Consider the following 24,665-nt stretch of genomic DNA (forward strand, 5'->3'; position numbering starts at 1 on the left):
CCTCTGCCGGCCCCACACCAATGGGACTATAAACTGGAATTTCAATGAAGATCAGAAATGCCGTGTATAAAGCTTTCTGATTGGTGAAGTGACGGATAAAGCAGCTTTTACTGTACAAAGAATGTCCTTTAAATATACAGCAAGGAAATCCAAATTGATCAACAGGTATTACAACTAAAACCTCTACCCATTAAAATAAAGTGCTTTACACTGAAAAGTTTCTAAGTAGCTTTACTTACACGACGGGAGCCATTCCATACTCTTGATTTCAAACTTGAGACATTTTACTCCATCTGAATCCCAAAATCCTGATATACTATAATATCCTATTACATTCAATGAGAACTTTGAGTGAGCAAGCTAAGACTGGACTGGTGCCTTAGTATAAAAGTAACTGGCATGAAACTAATCCTTAAGCTTTTCTCTTATGCTCCACTGGTATTCTGACATTATGAATAAGTTCCTGGTTCAGTGGCTATCTTTGTAAAATTCAACGCATCTGCTAATGGTGAAATAATGTATATTCAAAGACCACCACAAGTTTAGCACTGTCCTTACTATTCCAGAAGGTTTACAAGAAATAATAAAAAAAATATGCTATTGGAATGAGGTAGTGGTAGTCATATTAGCTAGAAGGGAAGAATCAGGTGTTGTTGCACTTGATTTACATAGTTGTTAGCAGGTGCAACTAAAGTAGCATGAAGAGGTAATGGGGTTAATCAGGGAAAGCCCCTGGTAGGCCAGGCCAGTTTGTTTACCTGCAATTTAAACTCGTTTCCACCACCAGAGCCCCACTAAATTACACCCATTACTAATAGTCAAAAATGAGTCTCAGATCCTGAGCCCTGCTAGTTATCAGACACTGCCTATATTTACAAAAGATGCAAAAAGGGACCCAAAAAAAAGAGTGAAGCAGTGGAAACAAAGGAAAAAAACACTGGCTCTACAACATAACAGGGAAGAAGAGCAAGCAAATCTGACATGAAAAGAAACGCAGAAATACTTAACAGCCACGACGTTTTAGTCCACACATACTTTAAAAAAAAGAAAACTAGTTGTCCGACATATGTAAAAGCAAATCAGGAATCAATATTCTCAACATACAGAACACAACTGGCTTAAAAGGTGACCTGCAAATAAATTATTTTTAAACACTGAGCTTGTGCCTTTTCGGCTCTTTTATGAATAAAAATATGGCTTCCAAGAGATTTTTATTTCCACTGCCCCCACCCTCCTTTTTTTTTTTAACCTGAGAAATGGCATGATCAATTCTGGCCTTTCCTGGTTTTTCTAGAGGACCTACTAATGTCTCAAAACATGCTTATTGCACGTTCACATCTTAACTGAAAGGGAAAGGTGTGGGTGGGGGGAGAAGGCCTCCCTGGTTTTGAGTTTCATATTAGGACAACTGTTATAAACCCTAGTTACAAGAACAGTTCAAGCTGCCAAGGGAGATGGTGGAATCAGCATCACTGGGGACAGTTAAAGCTAGAACAAACATTAATTTATTAGGAATAATTAAATCAACCTTTACACAGAGTACTAGATATGAGTTATTTGACCTTTTCTCAGTCTTGCTTCTCCCCCACACCCCAAAAATAAAATAAATAAATAAATCCCTTCTTCTGGTCTGTTTTACATCCCTTCTAAACCAAAATGATTCCACGAAGAAACATCTATTAGGTTTGAAAAAGTTTCATCCAATGAAGCACTGCAATTTTAACATTCTTGACACCAAAGGTTTATTGTTTGTACAAATACCACTGTGGGAAACTAGAAGCACTGAACAACTAGCAATATATTGCCAAGAAAACAAAAAGGGTAGAGTCTCGTTTACATCTGGTAACTTATGTAAGAATTCCACAGCGCCTCAATCTTGGGTATCATGACTCGTTTACAGACTAGGCCGCCATCAAGCAGAAAGAAAAATCCCAAAACTGTTATCCAAAGGTAACAGCATTTATGGTACCAGATGGCAGGTGGATTTAATGAGATCAGCACCAAATAAAAACCAGACACCCCAAACAACAAAAATCCCCACTAAGTCAGAGAGGGCCAATTTCCCACAAATACAGGTTGTAACACAGATTAGGAATACTAACTTCATGAAAAGTTAGCACATCTCCTTTAAAATAAGACAACTGTTTAAAATAAAAGAAATCACTGAAATCTAGTATGGGAACAGAACGCCTGGTCCTTAGGTTGGCAAAGACTGATCACATCTAAATCATGAAGCCTTTGGGGAAGGATACCGGTAACACCACTATTAAAGTCCTGTACTGGTTGATCCTTTCTACTTAACACAATCCTCCCTTGGTTTAGTGTAGTAGACAAGAACACTTTACAAGTATGAATACCCTGTAAACTGGAGTGAAACAAAGGAAGTATCTGGATAAACTGGACATCAAAATATTGTGCTTCCATAAAAAAAAACTATGTTTACACTATGCACAATCCAATGCAAGGGAGGTATGCTACGAGTCTCTTGAGTGCAAAGCCTTATGAGAAGATGGTCTTGTGATTAAAGCATGGTTTGGGACACAAGATCAGAGTTCATTTCCCAGCTCTTCCACTGACTTTCTGCATGACCTTGGGCAAATCACAGTCTCGCTGTGCCTGCTTGTCTCTCTCCCTTTGTCTGTTAGATGGTAAACTTTTCACGGTATGGCCTTTCTTTATATTTACATCAATGGTTTTCAGCCTGGGATCAGTGGAGCCCTGGAGGTCCGGAGACTATGTCTAAGGGGTCCACAAAAGGTGACTATGAAAATAAACAGGTTTCAGAGTAGCAGCCATGTTAGTCTGTATCCACAAAAAGAAAAGGAGGACTTGTGGGACCTTAGAGACTAACAAATTTATTTGAGCATAAGCTTTTGTGAGCTACAGCTCACTTCATCAGATGCAGTGAGCTGTAGCTCACAAAAGCTTATGCTCAAATAAATGTTAGTCTCTAAGGTGTCACAAGTCCTCCTTTTCTTTTTATGAAAATAAAGTTTTAGATTCCAGAAAAGGCATTCTGTTTTTCTTATCAAAAGTATGTGAATACCCCCACCTACAGGTCAAAACCTGGAAGTGTCGTCATTACCATAGAAGCCCACAGTTTAGCCCCAAGCACACGCAAACATTTATAGTTAAATACTGTTCAGTCCGTTTTTAATCTAAGACTTCTATGGTAGGGGTCTGCAGACCACAGGTTGAATTTCCAAAGGGGAGTGCACCTCCATTCAAAATCTTTTAGGGATCCGCAAATGAAAAAAGGTTGAAAACCACCGAACTATGTACAGCTCATAGCACAATAGGGCCTTCAAGTGCTACTACACTACACACAAAAATAGTAGCTTCATGTTGCCACAGGAAGTGGGTAGGAATAGAAATCGGTGGAGAGTTAAGCCTCCTTGTGGCCTTGCTGCAACAGACACTGCCAGACTTGAGCTGGAAGTTTTATTCATAGAATTACGCGACTTAACCAACACAAGGAGCAACACTACTCTTTCATTCCGCCTTGAGAACAGGAAAGCACAAGCTGCAGCAGCCATTATCACTCAAAGGTGGAAAATTGAGATAATTAAAGAAGGACAGTCATAATGACAAAAGTCATGCATAATCCAACTCATTTGCTGTCAAGTGTTTATCATACTTATTCTTAGTGTTTCACATTTACCAGAGCTATTTGTGTTTAAATAAGGACTTGGGTCAGTAACACCTCATCTACTATTTGATTCTTCAATGAAGTTATAATGCTGTATGTTGAACAGTAACTTCACTGCGGATCAAGCAGAATAATTACTTCTATAGCAGCTGTGTGTGTATATAATTCTGTATGACAGTTAAACAACTGAGAGTCCCGCCATGAATAAAGAATGGGTGCTGAGAGAATGAGCTCTGATTTAGAATTTTAAACAGCAGCAAATACACTGTTCAGGTATGTCCACTGTTTCTGTGATGGACTAAATAGGTCTGTTTGCAGTGTTGTTGTAGGTGTGTTGGTCTCAGGATATGAGACACACAAGGTGGGCGAGGGAAATATGTCTGTCAGTCAAGCAATATTTAATAATCAAAGGAGACAGGGTGAAGGATGATTTTTAGTTTTTAACAAAAACTCCACTTAGCCAGGCAAAACTACATTCTTCAATGGCCAATATGTAAGGACCATAAGAAACCATTTTTCTTGATGGGCAAACTGATTGTTGAAATACAAGCTCCAAGACAGGTCATTAAGCTTTTGAAAGATGGTCTGGCATATTCTAAGTGGGCCATCTCTTCGGCCTTGTCTACACACAAAAGTTGTACCATTTAGCTAGACCACTATAGTTTAGAAACAGATATAATTAAAGCAGGACAACCCTCAAGTATGGATGCACTCATACCATATAAACATGCTTCTGTCAGCATAGCTTAATGCTGTGCAATATAATTATGGCGCTACAAAAAGCTGTAGGCAAGCCCTAAGGTTTTATTACCTATGTCAAAAGCTTCATGTATCTTCTGAAAAGATATGAAGTCACCTGAGGAACTAAGGGACTGTCTTTCACAGTTGAAAGTAGTTGACTACTTAAGAGTCTGTCTTCTACACTAAGAAAAAAGATGCTTTTTAAAAACTGCGTTAGCAAACATGATATAAAACACCACTTTGCACCTTCAGTGTAGACAGAGTTTAAACACATTTAGAATAACATTAGCTAGTCTTGTAGCATTACCTTTTGGCTGAGGTAAAAATACCACTGTGAACTAAACCGTGAATGTTGAATATCATGTTTGTGTAAAAAAAAATGTTCTTAAACACTGATCTACATAATATAACTCTGTCAATTATGGCAAGTCCAAGGCATTGAAACACTTGTTAGGTACAGAGTTCAGTGTACTATCACGTATAATTAAGTATTTGTGAAATAACTTTTTTTTTTTGGAAACTTACAGTATTTAACAAAATCCTTCTGAAAATCTTTCCTCGTATTGACAAAAGCTCTTCCCCTCTCAGTTCCAACTACAAACACATCTGTTTCGTACACAGCAATACAGGCGACTTCTGCCTTGGACTTGGCAAGTTCTTTACACTATAAAAGAAAAAAACAGAGCTGCTTTGAACTACAATAGTTAAAAGTACAGTTAATGCAATTTTACATGAAACCATGCAGAAAACAATTTATTTTCCAGTGATGCCATGGTATAGCTCTCAACGCTGTTGCAAATAACACAATGCCATCCATTAGAAATAGATAATTTATACTTCTATAGTGCCTTTCATCTGAGAATCTTAAAGTACTTTAGAAGTATTCGTGAAGTTAGGTGTTGTCTACACACTTTGTACCAACTGAACTAAATCTGTTCAGAAACCGAGCGATGGTATGTCTATAGTATAAACACTGCAGCTATGCTGCTGTAGAATAAGCACTACAGTGACAGAAGGGGATTTTCCATCACTGTAGTAAATCCATCCCACTTGAGAGGCAGAGAATAGGTTGAAGGAAGACTTTGGTCTACAGTGGGGGTTAAGTCAACCTAACCACATCCTACCGGGTGTGAAATTTTCACAACTCTCAGCAATGTAATTAGGTTGACCTAAATTTTGGGGTAAATCAGGCCTGAGTTAAACTGGTACACCCTCGTTGTGTAAACATTCAAACTGATTTAGCCTTATAATGATTTAGCTGATTTAAGAGAGTGTTCATGCAAAGGGGATACACCAACTTAACTACATCCATCTCTGTACCCATTTAGTAAAGTCTGTACAAATTCTGTGTGTGAAGAAGGCCTTACCCTCAAAACATTCCTGTGAGGATAAATATTATCTATTCTATTTTAAACATGAGGAAGCCAAATCAGAGAGATTAATAGATTTACACAAAGTCACAAGGAGGACCCCCAATTCCCAGTCCCATGCCTTAGCCACAGGATTATCCTCATGATGGGAAGCAGGAGAAGCAATCCTGTTCAATATCTTCAAGCTCAACAGTTCGGTGGTGTTTTCACTGTTATCTTAAGTTAAACCTGTAAGACTAAGGCCACGTCTATACTTGGCTTTCAGCTACTGGTACAACTACACCAGTGCAATACCCTAGAGTAGGCAAGGAATACACTAGTCTAGCATACCATAATTATCCTTACAGTGGCTTAACCTGTTGGAAACTACAAATTGCCCTCAACTGCTGTGTGAAATCCCAGCCTAATAGTGCAATCTCTCAGTTCAGATCATATCTCCCCTATAGTCCAAAGTCATGATTATTATTAGCATGGTTTGCTTGAGTAGAGATTGAACTGAGGTTTTTTTATTGAAAAATATGCTATCAACTCACTCTTTAATATTCTACAGTTCTATTCTTCTATTACAGAGTAGTCTACATAAAGGTAAAGCATAAAAGCTAGAAGTGAAAAAGGCATGCAACAATTTTCAGGAAAATGTTGTAATTTTGTATGTGAGAGCAACATAATTCTAACATACTGAAGCAACTAGCCACACTAACCATTGACTCAAGTGCTGACATGAGGAATGTAACCACCATTCTGCTTTCAGAGGAGTCCTCATCATGGACGGACAATGCTGGCGTTGCTGGTTGGGCCATTATTCCTGTAAAGCAAAAAATAAAACTGTTACAGACCTGGGTGCTACATAACAATGGAAGAACACTAAATCCTTTGTTACATGGTGGAAACGAAAGGTTTTTTTTTTTAAAAGGTAGAGATTAAATTTGGACCCCTCCCAAAAATAGGAAAAAACCTCCATGCTCTCTCTTTACATTTCCCCTATCCTATTCCAAAGACATTTTGTAAGAATTCGATTTTTAAATTAATTAGTAAGACGACACATCCTGACTAGAATACGGACCTTAAGTATCTAGAATAAACAATGTCAGTTACCCAAAGAATTTTGTATTGCATTTTTTCAGTTTGATTTTGTTCTCAAGCATCCTCGATAGCCAACGTTAACCTGAGTACCTGGATTAATACTTACGAAGGACAAACTAGATAGGATATATTTAAAACATAGACATCATCCCTACCCTTTAAAGTCCTAGGGTTTTCTGTTTGAAAAAACCTTCCCGGTAATCAACTGCATATCCTAAGATGTTAACTCAGTCTAGCAGGAAAGTGTCTTCAGGCATGCCAACAGTAGCAGCAAAGAGTGGGACATTTTTATTTGTATACCATTCAGCTCCCTGTGGGTGTCAAACCTAGTTGAACCTACCTGGGTACCTACAGACTTTCATAGTTTTAGAAACTGAAATATAACAAACTAAATTTTAAAAGTGGCCTGCAAAAAAAAAAAAAAGTTTAATGCTTTTTATAAACATTATGATTTATAGAAAGTGTGACCTTATTCTTTAAAGTAACCACTAGAAATATTAGGACTTGTATTTTCTGTTTTTGCTGGAAAAATCTCTGGATGATGGGAGAACACGTGGTATGAGCGCATCATGAGAATGAAACCTGAGCAACTGATAAAGAGAAGGGATTTTTTCTGCTGGACTGTTACAACTTGTTTTATTTACATCTATTTAACTCAAATTTTTGCCAAACACTTGGGAGAAGAGTCCTTTCTTAAACAGTAAAACACCTTGTGCAAATCTCCGTTAAGCACAACAGAATCAAGAAAAGCTCAGGATAATCAAGGCATTCTGGAAAAGTACACTCTAAGATCTTGCTCCTTTTCTATAACTTGGGCAGACATTTTGGCTCAATTTTCAAGGGTCTCATACAGTACTTAATTTGTAACAAGAGAGGTACTGAGGATCAAGCAGTAAGATGCCAGGGCTCAAACAACTTTTTTATTTTCATAACTGACACAGCAAGCCCAGAGGTGCCAGGGCTATGAACTGCCACACCTAGAGATGTGCCCTGGCACAAATTAAGCACTGGTATCATGCATCCCTTCACGTGTGCACAGAAGTCAGGGTGGTGAATGCACACAAATATCCACACAAAATGCACACTTTTGAAAATTTGGGCGTTTAATCCCTTCTACAAAAGGGACTTACCCAATACACTGACAGGATTAAATGCGTCTGGGGGTTCTCTCTATCCCTTCATGCTTAGTAGCTGTCCCTTTCAATTTCAACTGAATGTGGCACTTCTTCTCTTTAAAAAAAAAAGTGTTGCACTATACTATACATATCACCTGCAAGTGGAGTACTACAGAGGTTCAAAAGTCTGGCAAATGAAACCTGGATATTCAGTAGTTACCTTAGCAACATCCAGTTTCTTAAACTCTATAGTACATGTAAATCAAGCAAATTGTTGTTTTAAGTCTTGTCCATTTTACAACTATAGTTTTAAGTCATGTTGGAGACAGTCCCTTCTCCAGACACACGTTTGCAAGGTTTAAATATGGCGCTTTAACAAAGCTGTTTGGTAGCTTTAAAGTGCAATGTGATTGCAGCTAATGCTATCTGTCTTAAAAACAGCCGAAAAGCTGTAAATCAGAATCTAACTCAGTGTCCCTTACTTATTCCATGATAAAGCCAGAGTGCCCTCTAGTTCCCACTTTATTGTGCTAATGTTGGCCTGAATGTACTTGCCTAGGCTATTTAAAAATACTGACATCACAATTTAAGCAAGTCCATCTGTATACACAGAGCCTGAATGATTTCTTAAGCTAAAAGGTGAAGGTGAAGTACAGTCTACACTTGAACAGGATACCTCCACAACACCCTGAAGGTAATTATGTCAGTCATTCAGTAGGTTTACTCTTCCATTTGGTTCAGTAGTAAACATTAACCCCAGAAAGATAGTAAAAGAGCTATACTGCCGTATTTCCCATGAAAACAGAACCAGATGGTCCTCACCTCATTAAAAGGTCAAACAGCACCTTGTACCAGCCCAGGATATTTAAACCCGATTAATCCAGTTTGGAACTTGGGATTAAATACATTCTGATTCATAGAGTTTAAGGTCAGAAAGAACCACTAGATCATCTAATCTGACCTCCTATATATCACAGACCAGAGGTTTACCCAGTTACCCCTGTAAAACTTGTGTTTTATTTAAATGTATTATCTAGAATTGGATACAGATGGAACAACATTCATTTCCCTAACATTTTCAATTACACATATCACAATATATCGTATTAGTGTAAGATCAGTTGTCTTCCCCCTCCCCCCCCGCAAAGAACAGGGTAGATAAAAATTGACGATTTTTTTAAAAGGGATTTTATTATTTACATTTTTTTAAATAAACCCATTTAAAATGAAATCTGAATTTAACAAATATGTTAATGCCTTATGTTATAATCTCTTAAAACATTTTAAATAAAAAATATGCTGAATCAATGAGCCTTTATCAAAAACTCTGCATTAAAGGCTGCTTTTCTATATAAAGAAAAAACATCTAACTTTTGAGGTCAAGCTTTATAAATATGACACAAGTTGTACTGTATTAAGGGCTTGATCCTGTGGGGGACTCGGGATGTGCCACTGGGTGAAAGACTGGCAAAATCAGAACACGTATTGGAACCTGGCCTCTGACTCCAGGAGATACCATGTATCTTATCAGGATCATCCACTAAGCCCACTTGAGTGGTCTCATTACACTTATTTTATAGCTTCTCCTTACCTAAGCTCTGATTGGCTCAGTTCTCAATTTAAAGAAAGTCAGTAGCTAAGCACAAGAAACCACAGTTTGCTGAACTGCTAAATCAACTTTTGACAGCAGTATCCTCTTCTGCAGGCACAGAAAGAATATTTTCTTCATTTGAACTAATCCATTCAAAAATAGATAAACTGATTGGGATTTAGACAAGTTTTCCTGCTTTTACTTTTCTTCCAATTATGAATAAAAGTGAGGAGGGGGGAAGATGAGATCTACTAGTTTTAAAAGTTAGAAGGACAATTAAGTAATTTAGGAGACCATCTCATTTTTAAGAGACTTCGGTGGAGTTTAAGTTCTTACTCAGTCACTCTGACTGAGGGCTTGGCTACACTTGAGAGTTACAGTGCAATAAAGGAGCCCCGGAAGCAGTAGCTCACTACCCGTCCACACTGGCAAGGCACGTAGAGCACTCTGACTCCACGGCTACAGAGCTGCTGGGTACTCCACCTTGGCGAGTGGAATAACGTTTGCTGCGCCCTCATTGGAGCGCTGCGGCGCCAGTGTGAATGGGGTGTTGCTTTACCGTGCTCTGATCAGCCTCCAGAAACGTCCCATAATCCCCTTAAGTCAAGTGGCCACTCTTGTCATTGTTTGGAATCGGCTGCAGGAATGCAGAAATGCCCTTTGAAAGCTCCATTTCTGACAGCCGGCTGCTTATCTACTCCGAGACAAAGCAACCATTAGTGTGGAATGTTGTGTATGAGAGAGAGAGAGGCGGGAGGGAGGCGAGGGGGGGTCTGCTGCTCTCTGAATTTACAAGATAGCATGCTGACATGCTCTCAGCCCCCCAAAAACCCACTCTCTCCCCCGCCACATACACACAACACACTCCCTGTCACACTCCACCCCACCGCACTCATTTGAAAAGCACGTTGCAGCCACTTGCATGCTGGGATAGCTGTCCATAATGCACAGCTCGCAATGCCACTGCTAGTGCTGCAAATGCGGCCACACCAGTGCGCTTGAAACTGTCAGTGTGGACAGACTGCAGCGCTTTTCCTACGGTGCTCTTTGAAGGCTGGATTAACTCAAAGCGCTCTACATCTGCAAGTGTAGCCATGCCCTAAGGCATACTTGAAAATTTCTCAGGCTGACCTGAAATAATCAGAGAAACTAGGCGGGTGTCATAATATATTTTATTGGACCATCTTCTGTTGGTGAGAGAAACAAGCTTTCGAGCTTACACAGAGCTCTTCTTCAGGTCGAGAAAACTAACTCAAAGTGTGTATGATCAGCTTATTTCACTGTCCATAGTTAACGCCTTTGTTTAATAAATAATTTAATTCTAAATGTAAAACATTTAGATAAGAGAAGTTTATGGAGTCAAAACATTTAAGATTTTGTTTAATAAAAATAAATGTTATATGCTGTTTTCGGTTTAATTAAATTACAGTTACCAACCTAATGCATCTTAACACAAATCATGAACAAAAAGTTAATTATCTAATAAATATATTGTTCACCTTTTTCTAACATTAAAATTGTGCAATTAATAAGAATCTGAGAGTACTGAGCTATGTAATTGCTTAAAAAATAGAGAGAGAGAGAGTTAAGTGTGCCCCCTTAGGCAGCAAAAAGATGTACCAAATCTACGGTAATGTCTCTATTTAGATGTAAATCAACATGTTTCAACGGTTATATATACCTATGAGAATGCACCTTTCTTTAGAAAACAACTCAAGTACAAACGGAAAATTAAATTAAAATCAATGATTTAGAAAAACAAGGCTTTGCACTTGGTGATTTAGAATCAATCCACCCTGACAAAAGCAGCCACACACCTGGAAAATTCCTTTCACATTTCACCGCATTTTCCTCTAAATTTTGCAGTTTTCTCCTGTATCTCTGCCAGCCTATAGTATATAGGAGCATAGTGTTCATTATTAGGCATTGCACCATTGAGCTCAATAGGTCTGCACCTGACCACAAGATTAGGCCCTTAAATGGTGAAGGACAATAGTTAATCCTGAAATTAACACTCAGTGCAAGGCTATTCAAAATCTGGTGGTACTTAGAACATGTGCCAATGTACTAGTCAAAAAGTTAAATTGAATCAGATCTTTAGCTATTACTAGGGCGCTACCAAATTCACAGCTATGAAAACACATCACGCACCATGAAATCTGGTCTTGTGTGCTTTTATCTTATACTATACAGATTTCACAGGGGAGACCAACATTTCTCAAATCGGGAGTCCTGACCCAAAAGGGAGTTGCAGGGGGCGGGCGCAGAAGGTTTTTTTTAAACGGGGGGTCACGGTATTGCCACCCTTCCTTCTGTGCTGACTTCAGAGTGGGTGGCTGGAGAAAGCCAGCTGTCCGCTGGGTAGCCAGCTCTGAAGGCAGCACCCTGCCAGCAGCAGCGCAGAAGTAAGGATGGAAATGCCAAACCATGCCATCCTTACTGCTGCTGGCAGTGACTGTGCCTTCAGACCTGGGTTCCTGGTGAGCAGCTGCTGCTTTCCAGTAGGGATGTAAAAGGTTAAAGGGTAAGCATTAGGCTTACCGTTAACCAACCTTTACCATTAAACCTGCTGCCCCACACCCGGCCGGAACGGCCCCATGCCCAGCTGCCCTGTGCCTGGAGTGACCCCAGCCCCGGCCGCCCCACACCAGGCCGGCCGGAGCGACCTCAGTTAACAGTTAACTGATTAAACGATATAATTTTAAATCGTTTACCGGTTAACTTTTTAAACCGATATTTACATCCCTACTCTCCAACTGCTCAGCTCTGAAGGCAGCTCCGCCACCAGCAGCAGTGCAGAAGGGTAGCAGTAACGTGACACCCCCCCACCACACACACCCCTCCTTTTTGGGTCAGAACCCCTACAATTACAACATGTGAAATTTCAGATTTAAATAGCTAACATCATGAAATTTACAATTTTAAAAATCCTATGACCGTGAAATTGACCAAAATGGATCATGAATTTGGTAGGTAGTAGCTATCACAAGTAGGTTTCCATAAGACCACTAAGGATATATTTTTAAGTCTTCACCAATCCTATATTGCTGGGAAAGGGCCTTCAAAGAGGTCAATAGCATTTAGTATTATTTATCATCTGTGAATCCTTTAAATTGATGGTCTGAAGAGAAGTTTTTGCCTAATAAGTAAAGACCTGTAACATTAAATAAGCCATTACACAAAGTAATTGTGATGGGACACCAGGGCTCTCAGCTGGAGAGAGGGTCACCAGGACATGAAGCAAATGTGCAAAATGGAAGCCCAGGGATAAGAAAACAAAAAATGGTAGCTTTGTGTAGGTTAGCTGGGACCTAGATGTAGCTCATTCAGCATGTTTCTGGCTTACTTCCACTTCTGAGAGCAAAGAAATAGAAATGCTTGTGGCAAGTGAAAGCCAAACCACAAGAGAAAGTTACTTTGTGTCTTTCTTATTCTTACAGAAGAGTGCACATGCCAATCCCTGCGGCCCAGGGGTGTTAGATGTCCTCCCCGACAGTTTCTTATGGACACAAAAAAGCAAGAGAAACAACATTCTGGCATGAGTAGGAAGAACTACACTTTTTAAAGAGTTTTGTTTGTACAGAGCATATGCTGTTCGGGGAGAAAAGGAAGGAAGACAATTAAATTTCCCTTTATGACTAGCACAGCAAGAAAGGCAAATAAATGTTACACCTAGCCTGCCATAACCCAAGAGAAGTTAAAGTGAAGGATTACAGGAATCTGTTTCATAAAAGCATATACTCAGATCATTAGGCTAACGACCTGTAGGCTAAATCCTTACCTCCCACTGTTTTAGCCGGTGTCGCAAGATATTTAAAAGTCAGATGCGCTAAGGATTCATGTGTGTCTTCATACTTCAACCACCATTCCAGAGGACTTGCTTCCATGCTGATGACGGGTTCTGCTCGATAATGATTCAAGCAGAGCGGACCGACGCATGTTCATTTTTGTCATCTAAGTCACATGCCACAAGCAGAAGGCTGATTTTCTTTTTTGGTGGGTCGGGTTCTGTAGTTTCCACATCTGAGTGTTGCTCTTTTAAGACTTCTGAAAGCATGCTCTTCACCTTGTCCCTCTCAGATTTTGGACGGCACTTAAGATTCTTAAACCTTGGGTCGAGCGCTGTAGCTATTTTTAGAAATCTCAGATTGGTATCTTTTTTGCACTTTGTCAGATCTGCTGTGAAAGTGTTCTTAAAACTAACAATATGTGCTAGGCTGTCATCCCAGACTGCTATAACATGAACTATATGGCAAAGTGTGAGTAAAACAGAACAGGATACATACAGTTCTCCTCAAAGGAGTTCAGTCACAAATTTAATTAACACTTTTTTATTTTTTTTTAACAAGTATCATCAGCATGGAAGTATGTTCTCTGGAATGGTGACCAAAGCATGAAGGGGCGTACAAATGTTTAGCATATCTGGCACATAAATACCTTGCAATGCTGGCTACAAAACTGCCATGCAAATGCCTGTTCTCACTTTCAGGTGACATTGTAAATAAAAAGCAGGCAGCACTATCTCCTGTAAATGTAAACAAACTTGTTTGTCTTAGCGATTGGCTGAACAAGAAGTAGGACTGAGCGGACTTGTATGTTTTACATTGTTTTGTTTTTGAGTGCAGCTATGTAACAAACAAAAAAAACAACCTACATTTGTAAGTTACACTTTCATGATAAAGAGATTGCCCTACAGTACTCCTTTGAGGTGAACTGAAAAATACTTTTTCTTTTGTTTATCATTTTTACGGTGCAAATATTTGTAATAAAAAATAATATAAAGTGAGCACTGTACACTTTGTACTCTGTGTTTGTAACAGAAATCAATATATTTGAAAATGTAGAAAAATATCCAAAAATATTTAATAAATTTCAATTGGTATTCTATTGTTTAACAGTGCGATTAAGCAAGATTAATTTTTTTAATCGCAGTTAATTTTTTTAATTAATCACGTGAGTTAACTGAGATTAATCCACAGCCCTAGTATATACTATACTACATTTTTTAAAAATATGACTAGTATATGTTTGGGCTTTAATAGCATCTTAATTATTCTATCTGTGCATGTACTTAAATCTGTCTTAATAGTCAAGTAAGATTGAGACTCGGAATAAATTCACTTAGTTTTCAAAGTATGCATACAGTTCTAAAGCAGTAAAAAGATATTAATGAATGTTAAATCAAATAAACAAAGTAAATTATTAATCAGAGTCCCACCATTTGATAATTTCAGTCTTTACTAGTGTAATCACATTTACTTAATAAACATGATTGTTCATGTTAAGTAATTACTCTTGTTCTCTGTGCCCATCAACACTAACACCCAATGTCTAAGAAGTTATCTATTTTGAACTCCACTCCTTTTTATCTAATTATAGCAAAACTGGTTCTGGCATTTGTTCATGGTGACAAATTGTCTTCTTAGCTAATACAGGCTCACCCTTGGTTTCTATTTCACATTGTACTGTGTCACAGGAACCAAATCTATTGTTTCCATTAAAAAAATCCACCTACAGTGAGCTATTCTTCAGGTGCTCACATAAAGGCCAACCCACACTACAATCCAAAACATTTTTGAAACCCGTATGTAACACCCATTTGTTCCGCTTACAGCGAACATGGTTGAGCTATAGCCCCACAGCAGCTTTTGCCCGCCCCCACACTACCCTGTACTAACCAAGCCTGTATGTCCATCTCACACCAAACTGCCTAAACATGTACATATCAGTGCATTTGGGGAAAATCAGGGCAGCTGTCCTATACTGCTTCTCTTGCAATCTGATGACCCTTTGCTATTTCCTTCCTTACTCCCCCTGGACTCAGGATCTTGCATACTACTTTTTGCAACCTCTTCCTGGAGCCCATTACTTTTGTCCTTCTTGAGTCAAGGGGGACACTGCAAAGCAACATGCAGATACCCTCCTACCCTGATACAGAGCTTGATGCTTACACAGGACAGAAAGAACAAGTCCCCAAGAGTCTTATGTTGCGCTACTAATGGAGAAGGCAAATTAGTGTTTTGATTTGCTCAGAAAATTGACTTTGTTTAAGTCAGATTTGAGTTAATGATAGTATCAGTCACGTTGCTGTGTTAATATATATTTCAGTACGATACTTTCAGATTATCTGGTTGAGTCACATCAAGTCTACCACAAACTAAATCAACAGCATAAAGCTGGGTGATGGTAATTGCGGTCCATTTAAACATACTCTTCACAATTTCACTTCAAAGTTTATACAGCAGGTAGTTATGAAATACTGAGAGAGACTGTGATGTCAAACTGCGAGAACAAAATTTAAGTGGATTGTGTGCCTGTCAGAACTCCCAAAATGAACTCTCAGCCCCATAATCCAGAGGGTGCACTTTCAAAAATGTTTAAAGTAACATGGATCCAAGCCTGAACAAACACTTTACACAGACTGTCTCTCCACTCCCTTAAATTAGCAGACAGAAGCTTCCTGGTGCTTCTTTTCTGACTTTTACAGTTGCCAAGTAGGTCTCTGCTTTCCTCCCCCCCAGCTTCCCAAGGACTACTCCTTATTGTAAGTTCCACAAGGTGCAGTTAACACTCATGAGCTATAGTGTCCAACAAGAAAATTCATTTTACCCAATGTGAATAGACTTCTATATGCATTTATAATTAAAATTATTTTCTACTAGAGGGTAAATGATCCCTTCAGTACTTAGGCAGGCAGTTGACGTACACATCCAGGGAAAAAGCGTCACATAGGTCTTCACCCAAACTAACCCCACTATATTAATCTAACTAACCTGATCTGCTTCAAAAGATTAATTTGAATCTACTGTACATAAAATCTCATACTTTAAAAATACACAGCTCCCCAAAGACACACTACCAAAAATACTCTGGCTACATCAGTTCAAATGTTGTTACTTCAATGGTGAGTTCTCTCTCTTATTAAAACTAAAGAAAACAGTTTTCTACCTTTATAAATATGTAGCCATCAAGGCTGGTGGGACAAATTTTTATTTCATCTGTTTTGTTTTGATTGATGGATTCATGTTTTCTCCTACTATGTAATCTATGCTTCAGGAGTTTTAAATCAATGTAATCCAGTATGGTGCCTGCTCAAGAAGAAAGGAGCCGAAAGACTCTCTCAAAGATAATGTATATTTGTGGGCAATCACATATGCACAAAAAATAGATGACTTACTTTAAATTAGCCACCTAGCATAGAATTTAAAATTTTTTAAAAGTAATCTACTACATAGCCTTTTTTGTAAAAAAAAGGTCACACATCTCATCAGCAAGAGACTTGATAAGAAAACAACTGGAAAAAAAACAACAGGAAATGTCTAAAATGTGTTTAAGATTAAACATATTAATGAAGAGTCCGTGACCCAAGAACCTCTCAATGCCAACTGGCAAAGACGTGTAGAGGTGTGTATATTCTAGTTCACCAGGGAGTGTAAAATATATGTACAAATACTATGTAAGAAGTGCTAGAGAGAGAGAGACACTTTAAGAATATATTTTCAGTGTGTAGATACTCGTCACCAGCTAAGGTGAAAAACATGTTTTCTGAAAGACAAAAGTTGTTTATTCATCTGTGTTCACATGTATATTGAGTATTGTCTCATTCACAATAGGCTTCTTATCACCAGTCTGTGTGGAAAGCAAATGAAATATTGTAAGGACTTCAGAGAAAAAAAAATGTAACAGGAAGAGAAAACCTCTCTCACGGGTACACTTCAAAGGTTTGTTTAACTATGAGGGAAGGGGCGCTCAGAAGACACCCAGACTTCCTTCACTGAGGAAGTACAAAAAGACAGTGGTCTTGTTTCATGAAAAAAGTCTCAGCTAGCCTTGGTTAAAAACACTGAAGAGAATTTTGGGAGAGAGAAAACTTCCTTTGACAAGTTAATGTTAGTTTAGTCTCTAAAAGAGTGTGTTATGATTTTGTTTCATATATAATCGTTTCCAATATTCTTACTCACTATTACTAGAATCTTGAATCTTTGACAAACTTATTCTTGTTTTCACTATAAATATATCCAAGTGCTGTGGTGTTATGCAAGGTAGTGGACCTTGCTGAAACATACACAGTAATAGAGACAAAGAGTCCTGTGGCACCTTATAGACTAACAGACGCATAGGAGCATAAGCTTTGCTGGGTGAATACCCACTTCGTCAGATGCATTCGATGAAGTGGGTATTCACCCACGAAAGCTTATGCTCCAATACGTCTGTTAGTCTATAAGGTGCCACAGGACTCTTTGCCGCTTTTACAGATCCAGGCTAACATGATACTTTACACAGTAATGTGTTCTATTCCTTTGGGAACACTGAGCCTGGCAATTCTGTGAATATTCAGTGGATAAGGGTCTAGGACACTGGACTAGGAAATGCTCCAAGGACTTGGCGGTTGGTATGTGCCTATCACAACCTGTGTAGAAAGAGCTGGCACAGCTATGTTATTTAGGGGCATGTTTTTTTTCCACATGCCTAACCAACATAGCTATGCCAGCAAAACTTTCTAGAGTAGACCTCAAAAACAACAAGGAGTCTGGTGGCACCTTAAAGACTAACAGATTTATTTGAGCATAAGCTTTCGTGGGTAAGCCACCACTTCTTCAGATGCATGGAGTGAAAATTACAAATGCAGGCATTATATAATGACACATGAAGGGAAGGGAGTTACCTCACAAGTGGAGAGCCAGTGTTGACAGGGCAAATTCGATCAGGGTGGATGTATTCCACTCCCAATAATAGATGAGGAGGTGTCAATTCCAGGAGAGGCAAAGCTGCTTTTGTAATGAGCCAGCCACTCCCAGTTCCTATTCAAGCCCAAATTAATGGCGTTAAATTTGCAAATGAATTTTAGTTCTGCTGTTTCTCTTTGAAGTCTGTTTCTGAAATTTTTTTGTTCAAGTATAACTACTTTTAAATCTGTTATAGAATGTCCAGGAAGATTGAAGTGTTCTCCTACTGGCTTTTGTATGTTATCATTCCTGATGTCCGATTTGTGTCCATTTATTCTTTTATGAAGGGACTGTCCGCTTTGGCCAGTGTACGTGGCAGAGGGGCATTGCTGGCACATGATGGTATAGATCACTTTAGTAGACGTGCAAGTGAATGAGCCTCTGATGCTGTGGCTGATGTGGTTGGGTCCTCTGATGGTGTTGCTAGAGTAGATATGGGGGCAGAGTAGGCAACAAGGTTTGCTACAGGGATTGGTTCCTGGGTTAGCGTTTCTGTCGTGTGGTGTGTAGTTGCTGGTAAGTATTTGCTTCAGGTTGGGGGGCTGTCTGTAAGCAAAGACTGGCCTGCCTCCCATGGTCTGGGAGAGTGAAGGATTGTTTTCCAGGATAGTTTGTAGATCGCTGATAATGTGGTGGAGAGGTTTTAGCTGGGGGCTGTACGTAACGGCCAGTGATGTTCTGATATTTTCCTTGTTGGGCCTGTCCTGCAGTAGGTGATTTCTGGGTACCCGTCTCGCTCTGTCAATCTGTTTCCTCACTTTCCCAGGTGGGTATTGTAGTTTTAAGAATGCTTGATAAAGATCTTGTAGGTGTTTGCCTCTGTCTGAGGGATTAGAGTAGACCTGGCTCTCTGTGTGTGGGACAGACACAGCTCAAGGAGAGAGACAGAAACAGGAACAGAGACAGAAAGACTGAAGAGAGCAGACAACACACAGAGAGCCTGGAGAAGCTGGCAAGAGGCAGCTTGGGACTGCGAGCAAAGAAACTACCTCCTGTTATTTTTGGTTCCTCCTGTGTTTGGGGAAACAGGACTTTACACATTCTATGTAAATAAATAATATGGCATCAAAGGGTACCACCAGACTCTTTCATCAGTTCCTCCTGTTGGTGGAAACTCCCCACAGACCCTCAAACCTTGATTAGCCACTCAGGTCAAAAGGACTAACAGAATTTAAAATTCAATCTGAAATGATAATTCATATATTCTTATTGATAATGCCATGAATTGCATATTCCCCAGTGTTGCATATTCAAACTCAATGACTGCTGCTATTTCACAGGCAGAAAGGAGGGAAAGCTTCTGGTGAAAGTTTGTTTTTTTACAAAATTCCAAATCCCAGAGAAAGCAACTCTGTGACCTATTTTAGGCCTGCATTCCCAAAGGCAAGAAACTACACCTGTTTTCTTCCCAACCCTCCTCAAAGTAGACTGCCCCAGGAGGTGCTGAGCCACATTTTCTGGATCTCACCCGTCCCCCCTACAGGAGGAGAGGGGGGTGTAAATCAAGGAACTTGAGCACTCGTGCTCAACCAAGAGGCGTAAAGTCCTTGTTTCCCATTTTCCACTTCCAGCATGATGCCAAACCCCTAAACTTTCTCTTCTGGAGCTCACCAGACTCCCATTGACCAGCCAACTCCTAAAGGTTTATTAGCATACTCGCCCCGACGCCCTCCCAAGAAGCAGCTGCCTGCTGTCCCACCCTCATTCCCTATCAGTGTGCTCCAGGACCTAGCATGTGCCAGACAATGAGAAGCTGTGGCACCCCAGCGTAATGACCACAACCCTAACTAAGGGAGGAGCAGCTTCCTCCCTATAACCAAGATCATTGCACTCCTGCCAAAGATGGTGAATGTTGTGCCCAACCACCAAGGTAATAGTGACTGGGGATGGAGGAGGTGTGAAAGCTCCCTCCAAGAGAAAGGGAAACGAGATGCCCTTCAATCTCAATAGCAACTGGTGGGAGAGTGAGACACATCCCCAAGAAACAGTGACTCGGGGAAAGGGGGAATTGATGGGGTATAAACCTCCTCAAGGAATAGTGACTGCAGAGTGGCAAAGCTGCAGGTAGAGGAAATGAATGACACTCCCCACCCCCAGGGAATAGCAACTGGGGAGGAGGAGAGTCTCACACCCCACCCTAGGAATAGCGACCAGGGAGGAGAGGATGTGAGTTACACCCCCGCATACACACAGAGGGAACAGTGACCAGGGAGGGAAGATTGTGAGAGTTACACCCCCACAGAGGGAACAGCAACTAGGGAGGGGGATATGAGTCAGCCCCCTAACGGGGAATAGCAAGGGGGGGTCACCCCCCCACACATACAGGGAATAGTGACCGGGGTGTTAACCCCCCAGGGACCAGGGAGGGAGATGAGAGTCTCAAACACACACGGGGGGGGGGGAATGTGAGTCCCCCCCCACAGGGAATAGCGACTGGGGGGGAGATGTGAGTCACACACACGGCGAATAGCGACTGGGGGGGGGATGTGAGTTCCCCCCACCACACACGACCGGGGGGGGGGGATGTGGGTGTTCCTCCACACACACACACACGGCGAATAGCGACCGGGGTGGGGGGGGAGAGATGTGAGTGTCCCTCCCCCCCCACACACACACGGCAATAGCGACGGGGGGGGGGGTAAATGTAAGTCCCTCCCACACACGGCGAATAGCGACCGGTGGGGGATGTGAGGCCCCCCCCGGAATAGCGACCAGGGCAGGGAAACACCCCCAGGGACCGGCCCAGCCAGAGGCAGGCTCGGCCCAGGCCCGCTCCCCGCCCGGGCTCTCACTCACTGGCTGGCCGCCGCCGGGATCGGGGCAGCCCGGGTCCTGGTGAGTCTCGGCGAGGAGCCGCCGCCGCCGCCGCCCCGGGGAGGCCAAGCTAATCCCAGCTCACAGTAGGCGCTTCCCGGCAGGGCCCGTCCCCGCGGCCTCTTCGCGACTCGTCGGGCAGCCGGCGGGGGCTTGGTGACCGCGTCCACTGGGGCGCCGGCCGGGCCTCGTCCCCTCACACACTCGTTCACCCTGAACCCAGGACCGATGTGAGGGGGGGAGGGGGGGGAGTTTTTTTGTTCGAGGAAAGCCATTTGCGCAGGCGCACAGGCCGCGGCGCCTGCCGGGTGTTGCGGTTCGGCGGCCCGGTCCGTTCACGCGCTGGGCAGCGGCGGGCTAGGAGGCTGGCGGACTACAACTCCCAGCGTGCCCCGCGCAGGCGACCCGCCGCCGCGGCGTGCGGCGGAGCTCGGGGAAGGGAGCAACGCTGGCCTCTCAGGCGGGCGGCGAGGGGGGAACATGGCTGTGCGGCCAGCCTCGGCGCGGCGGGGAGCTGCGGGCGCGGCGGCCCCGGGTCCCGGGCCCACCTGCGCGAGGGAGCGTCCTTCAGGAAAGGCGGGGGAGACGTTCAACGGCCCTCCAGGGCCACCCCCGTCCTGGAGCCGGGGACCCCTGCGGGGAAAACCAGGCAGGGAGCAGGAGGCTGGGCAGGGCTAGGCCTCAGAGCAGGCCCTGCCTCCCCTCCATTTCCTCAGGCCTCCCCGGGGACCTGCTCGTCTCTGGTTCAAAGCAATCCAACTCCTCTGGTTCTGAGCTGGATTATACCCCGTCCCCACACACCTCAAACACACACAATAGGGAAAGATCCTGGTCACCTATGGCTGATCAGTACCTGATCCAGGGAGACCGGGGCTCTGCTTTCACATAACAGACAAATTACACATCGCCCTAGGTTTCAGAGTGGTAGCTGTGTTAGTCCATTTCAGCAAAAACAAGGAGGAGGCTTTAGGGCACGTTAGAGACTAACAAATTTATTTGGGCATGGATCAGCTGAATTCCACTGCAAAAGGTAATAGGGGAAGACCCAGACCAGCACTGCTGTTTGCTACATGATCTATATGTGATCTTGAAGAGGTATCTTTGCATCACTGGAAGGGTATACTCTCTGATTTTCTATGACAAAACACAAATTACACATTGTTACTTTTATCAACAAATTTCACCACCTTCCAACCCAAAAAATTAGATAAGTACATAGGGATGTCAAGAGGAGGAGGACAACTTAACAGGAACCTAAGCTCAAGGCAGCCCCAAAACATCTTACAGAGGAAATGAGATAGGGCCCCAAATTTCTCTAAACAGGTCTCTGTACACATCCAAACACACATGCTATTATTTGCTAATACCTATCTTTTCTATGGTTTCAGAGTAACAGCTGTGTTAGTCTGTATTCTCAAAAAGAAAAGGAGTACTTGTGGCACCTTAGAGACTAACCAATTTATTTGAGCATAAGCTTTCATGAGCTACAGCTCACTTCATTGGATGCATACTTATCTTTTCTATGCATGTGTTGCAGAACAGAATCACGCTAGCTGATCCATGCAGACAGACCCTCCTAGCAGCCCAGGGCTCCACTGGGTTGCAAAGTTATTCTGGGAAATCAACAAATATTAGTTTACATTGTTTATTTTCAGCAAACAGCCTAGAGTGTCAGAGCTCCGCCATGGAAGGTGAAAATTACATTCTAATAAGTGAACAACTTTATAGGCTGTGTTTATCTAGACTTATACAAGCACAACAAACAACTAGTATCAAAATAGCTCCTTACCTTGCTGTAATAATCTAAACACATATTACATTTCCCCATGTGTGCTCAGTATAATGAAGCTATATATTAGGTCCAGTTTCGCTGGTCATGGTCAGGCCACTTTTTAGCTGACTGGGGATTTAGGATTGACCCTAGTAAGTGTTACTACACTGCAAGTAGAGCTCCTTGGAAAGTGGGATTTCCATTCCACAAGAAATTCTGACATTTCAAAATTTGTTTTTGTAGAGAATCAGATGGAAAAGCCAAAATTTCCAGCAAAATTAAATTGTTTAAAATTTTAGTTTGGGACCTTCAGACATTTCATGTTGATAATGTCCTTTTTTTAAAAAAAGAAAAGAAAAAGATGTCAAAACGTCATTTCATTAAGTAAAAACAGGTTTTGACTTTTATATGAAAATATTCATGTTAATATTTAGATCTAATAGTATATAATATGTATTATAGTTAATATTTTCATATAAAAGTCAAAATTAATTGAAATGATAAAGTCCAAATTAAATGTTTTACCTTATAAATGTTTCAACATCAAAATAAAATTTAAAAAAATCAAAAACATTCATTTCAATTTTTTCCCTGTCAAAAATTGTCAGTTACGGTCCCACGAAACATTTACATTTTGATAAACATTGCATTTATTTATGGAAAACCTCATCTGTTGAAATATTTTTATTCACCTCTATTTTTTAAAAAAATAAAATTAAACTGAAAATGTGGACTGAAGCTTACAAATACAGCTAAGACAAATGCTTTCTAACCTCAACAGTAGTCATAGCTTTTTGCTACCCTTTTGTGGTAGCGTTACCTATAATTCTGTATGTTGTTAGACATTTGTACCAGCAATGAGTTGTCAATGCAATAACCACTGAAAATATTTTATATGACTTCATCTGTTCCATATGCATTGTGCACAATCCTGCATTTCTTACTCAGGTTAAATGCCTACTGAAGTCAACAGGTTTTTTTCACCTGAGCAAGAAATGGAAGCTCAGTCCCATTAATTATCTAATTAGGTTTCAGAATGATTACCAGGTATGTCCTGCACCTTGCCTCTGCAGATATGAAGTGTCCCTGACAGCAAAACTGGGATGCTTTTGCTGCACAACATGGTGGCAGGATGGGGATGCTAGCTGAAAACACTGGCAGCTTCTTACACATCAACATGATCATCTATTTTTAATATCTTATGGTATGGGCTGTTCTAAAGAAGACCGGGACCACTTGTTCACTGTGTCCTCTGAAGGTAGCACTAGTAGTAATGGGCTTAATCTGCAGCAAGGGAGATTTAGGTTAAATATTAGGAAAAACTTGCTAACTATAAGGATAGTTAAGCACTGGAATAGGCTTCCAAGGGAGGTTTTGGAATTCCCCTCATTGAAGGTTTTTAAGAACAGGTTAGACAAACACTGGTCAGGCATGGTCTAGGTTTATTTGGCCCTGCCTCATTGCAGGGGGCTGGACTTGATCTAATAAGGACCTTTCCAGCCCTACCTTTCAACTCTCTTTATTTTAAACTGACTAGATTTCAAGTTGATGTTGTGTCTTTGAAAACAATTTTAAACCAAATATTTGAAAATACTTGCTTCTTTTCACTTACAGTTTTACTCTTCAAAAGTCTGGCGGGTATTACTTCCTCCTTAAAAATATGTAATTTTTGCCTTGGAATTGTGTAAACATTAGGGTGACTTTACTAGAAAGCTTTGTACCAATACATGCAATGAGTCATATTTAAGAACCACAAAACTAAACATAATTAGGGTATGTGTAATTAACATGGTACTTAATTTTCT

At 41.0% G+C, this 24,665-nt stretch overlaps 1 protein-coding gene across 6 annotated transcripts in view; it reads right to left on the reverse strand.

Annotated features, from left to right (window-relative positions):
* LOC140899642 (general transcription factor II-I-like) overlaps positions 1-21,341 on the reverse strand; it is a 76,474-nt gene extending 55,133 nt beyond the window's left edge. For all 6 annotated transcript variants that reach the window (XR_012155401.1, XR_012155402.1, XR_012155403.1 and 3 more), the window contains exons 1-3: positions 21,072-21,341; positions 6,462-6,565; positions 4,916-5,054 (exon numbers count right to left, since the gene is read on the reverse strand). Coding sequence is in view for 2 of the 6 variants with exons in the window: in XM_073315475.1 (XP_073171576.1) it covers positions 4,916-5,054; positions 6,462-6,560 (238 nt within the window). In the remaining 4 variants the exon portion in view is untranslated. The remainder of the gene's footprint in view (positions 1-4,915; positions 5,055-6,461; positions 6,566-21,071) is intronic.
* Positions 21,342-24,665: the final 3,324 nt, after the last annotated feature.

Source organism: Lepidochelys kempii, chromosome 17 (genome assembly GCF_965140265.1).
Source record: "Lepidochelys kempii isolate rLepKem1 chromosome 17, rLepKem1.hap2, whole genome shotgun sequence".
NCBI classification, from domain to species: Eukaryota; Metazoa; Chordata; order Testudines; family Cheloniidae; genus Lepidochelys; species Lepidochelys kempii.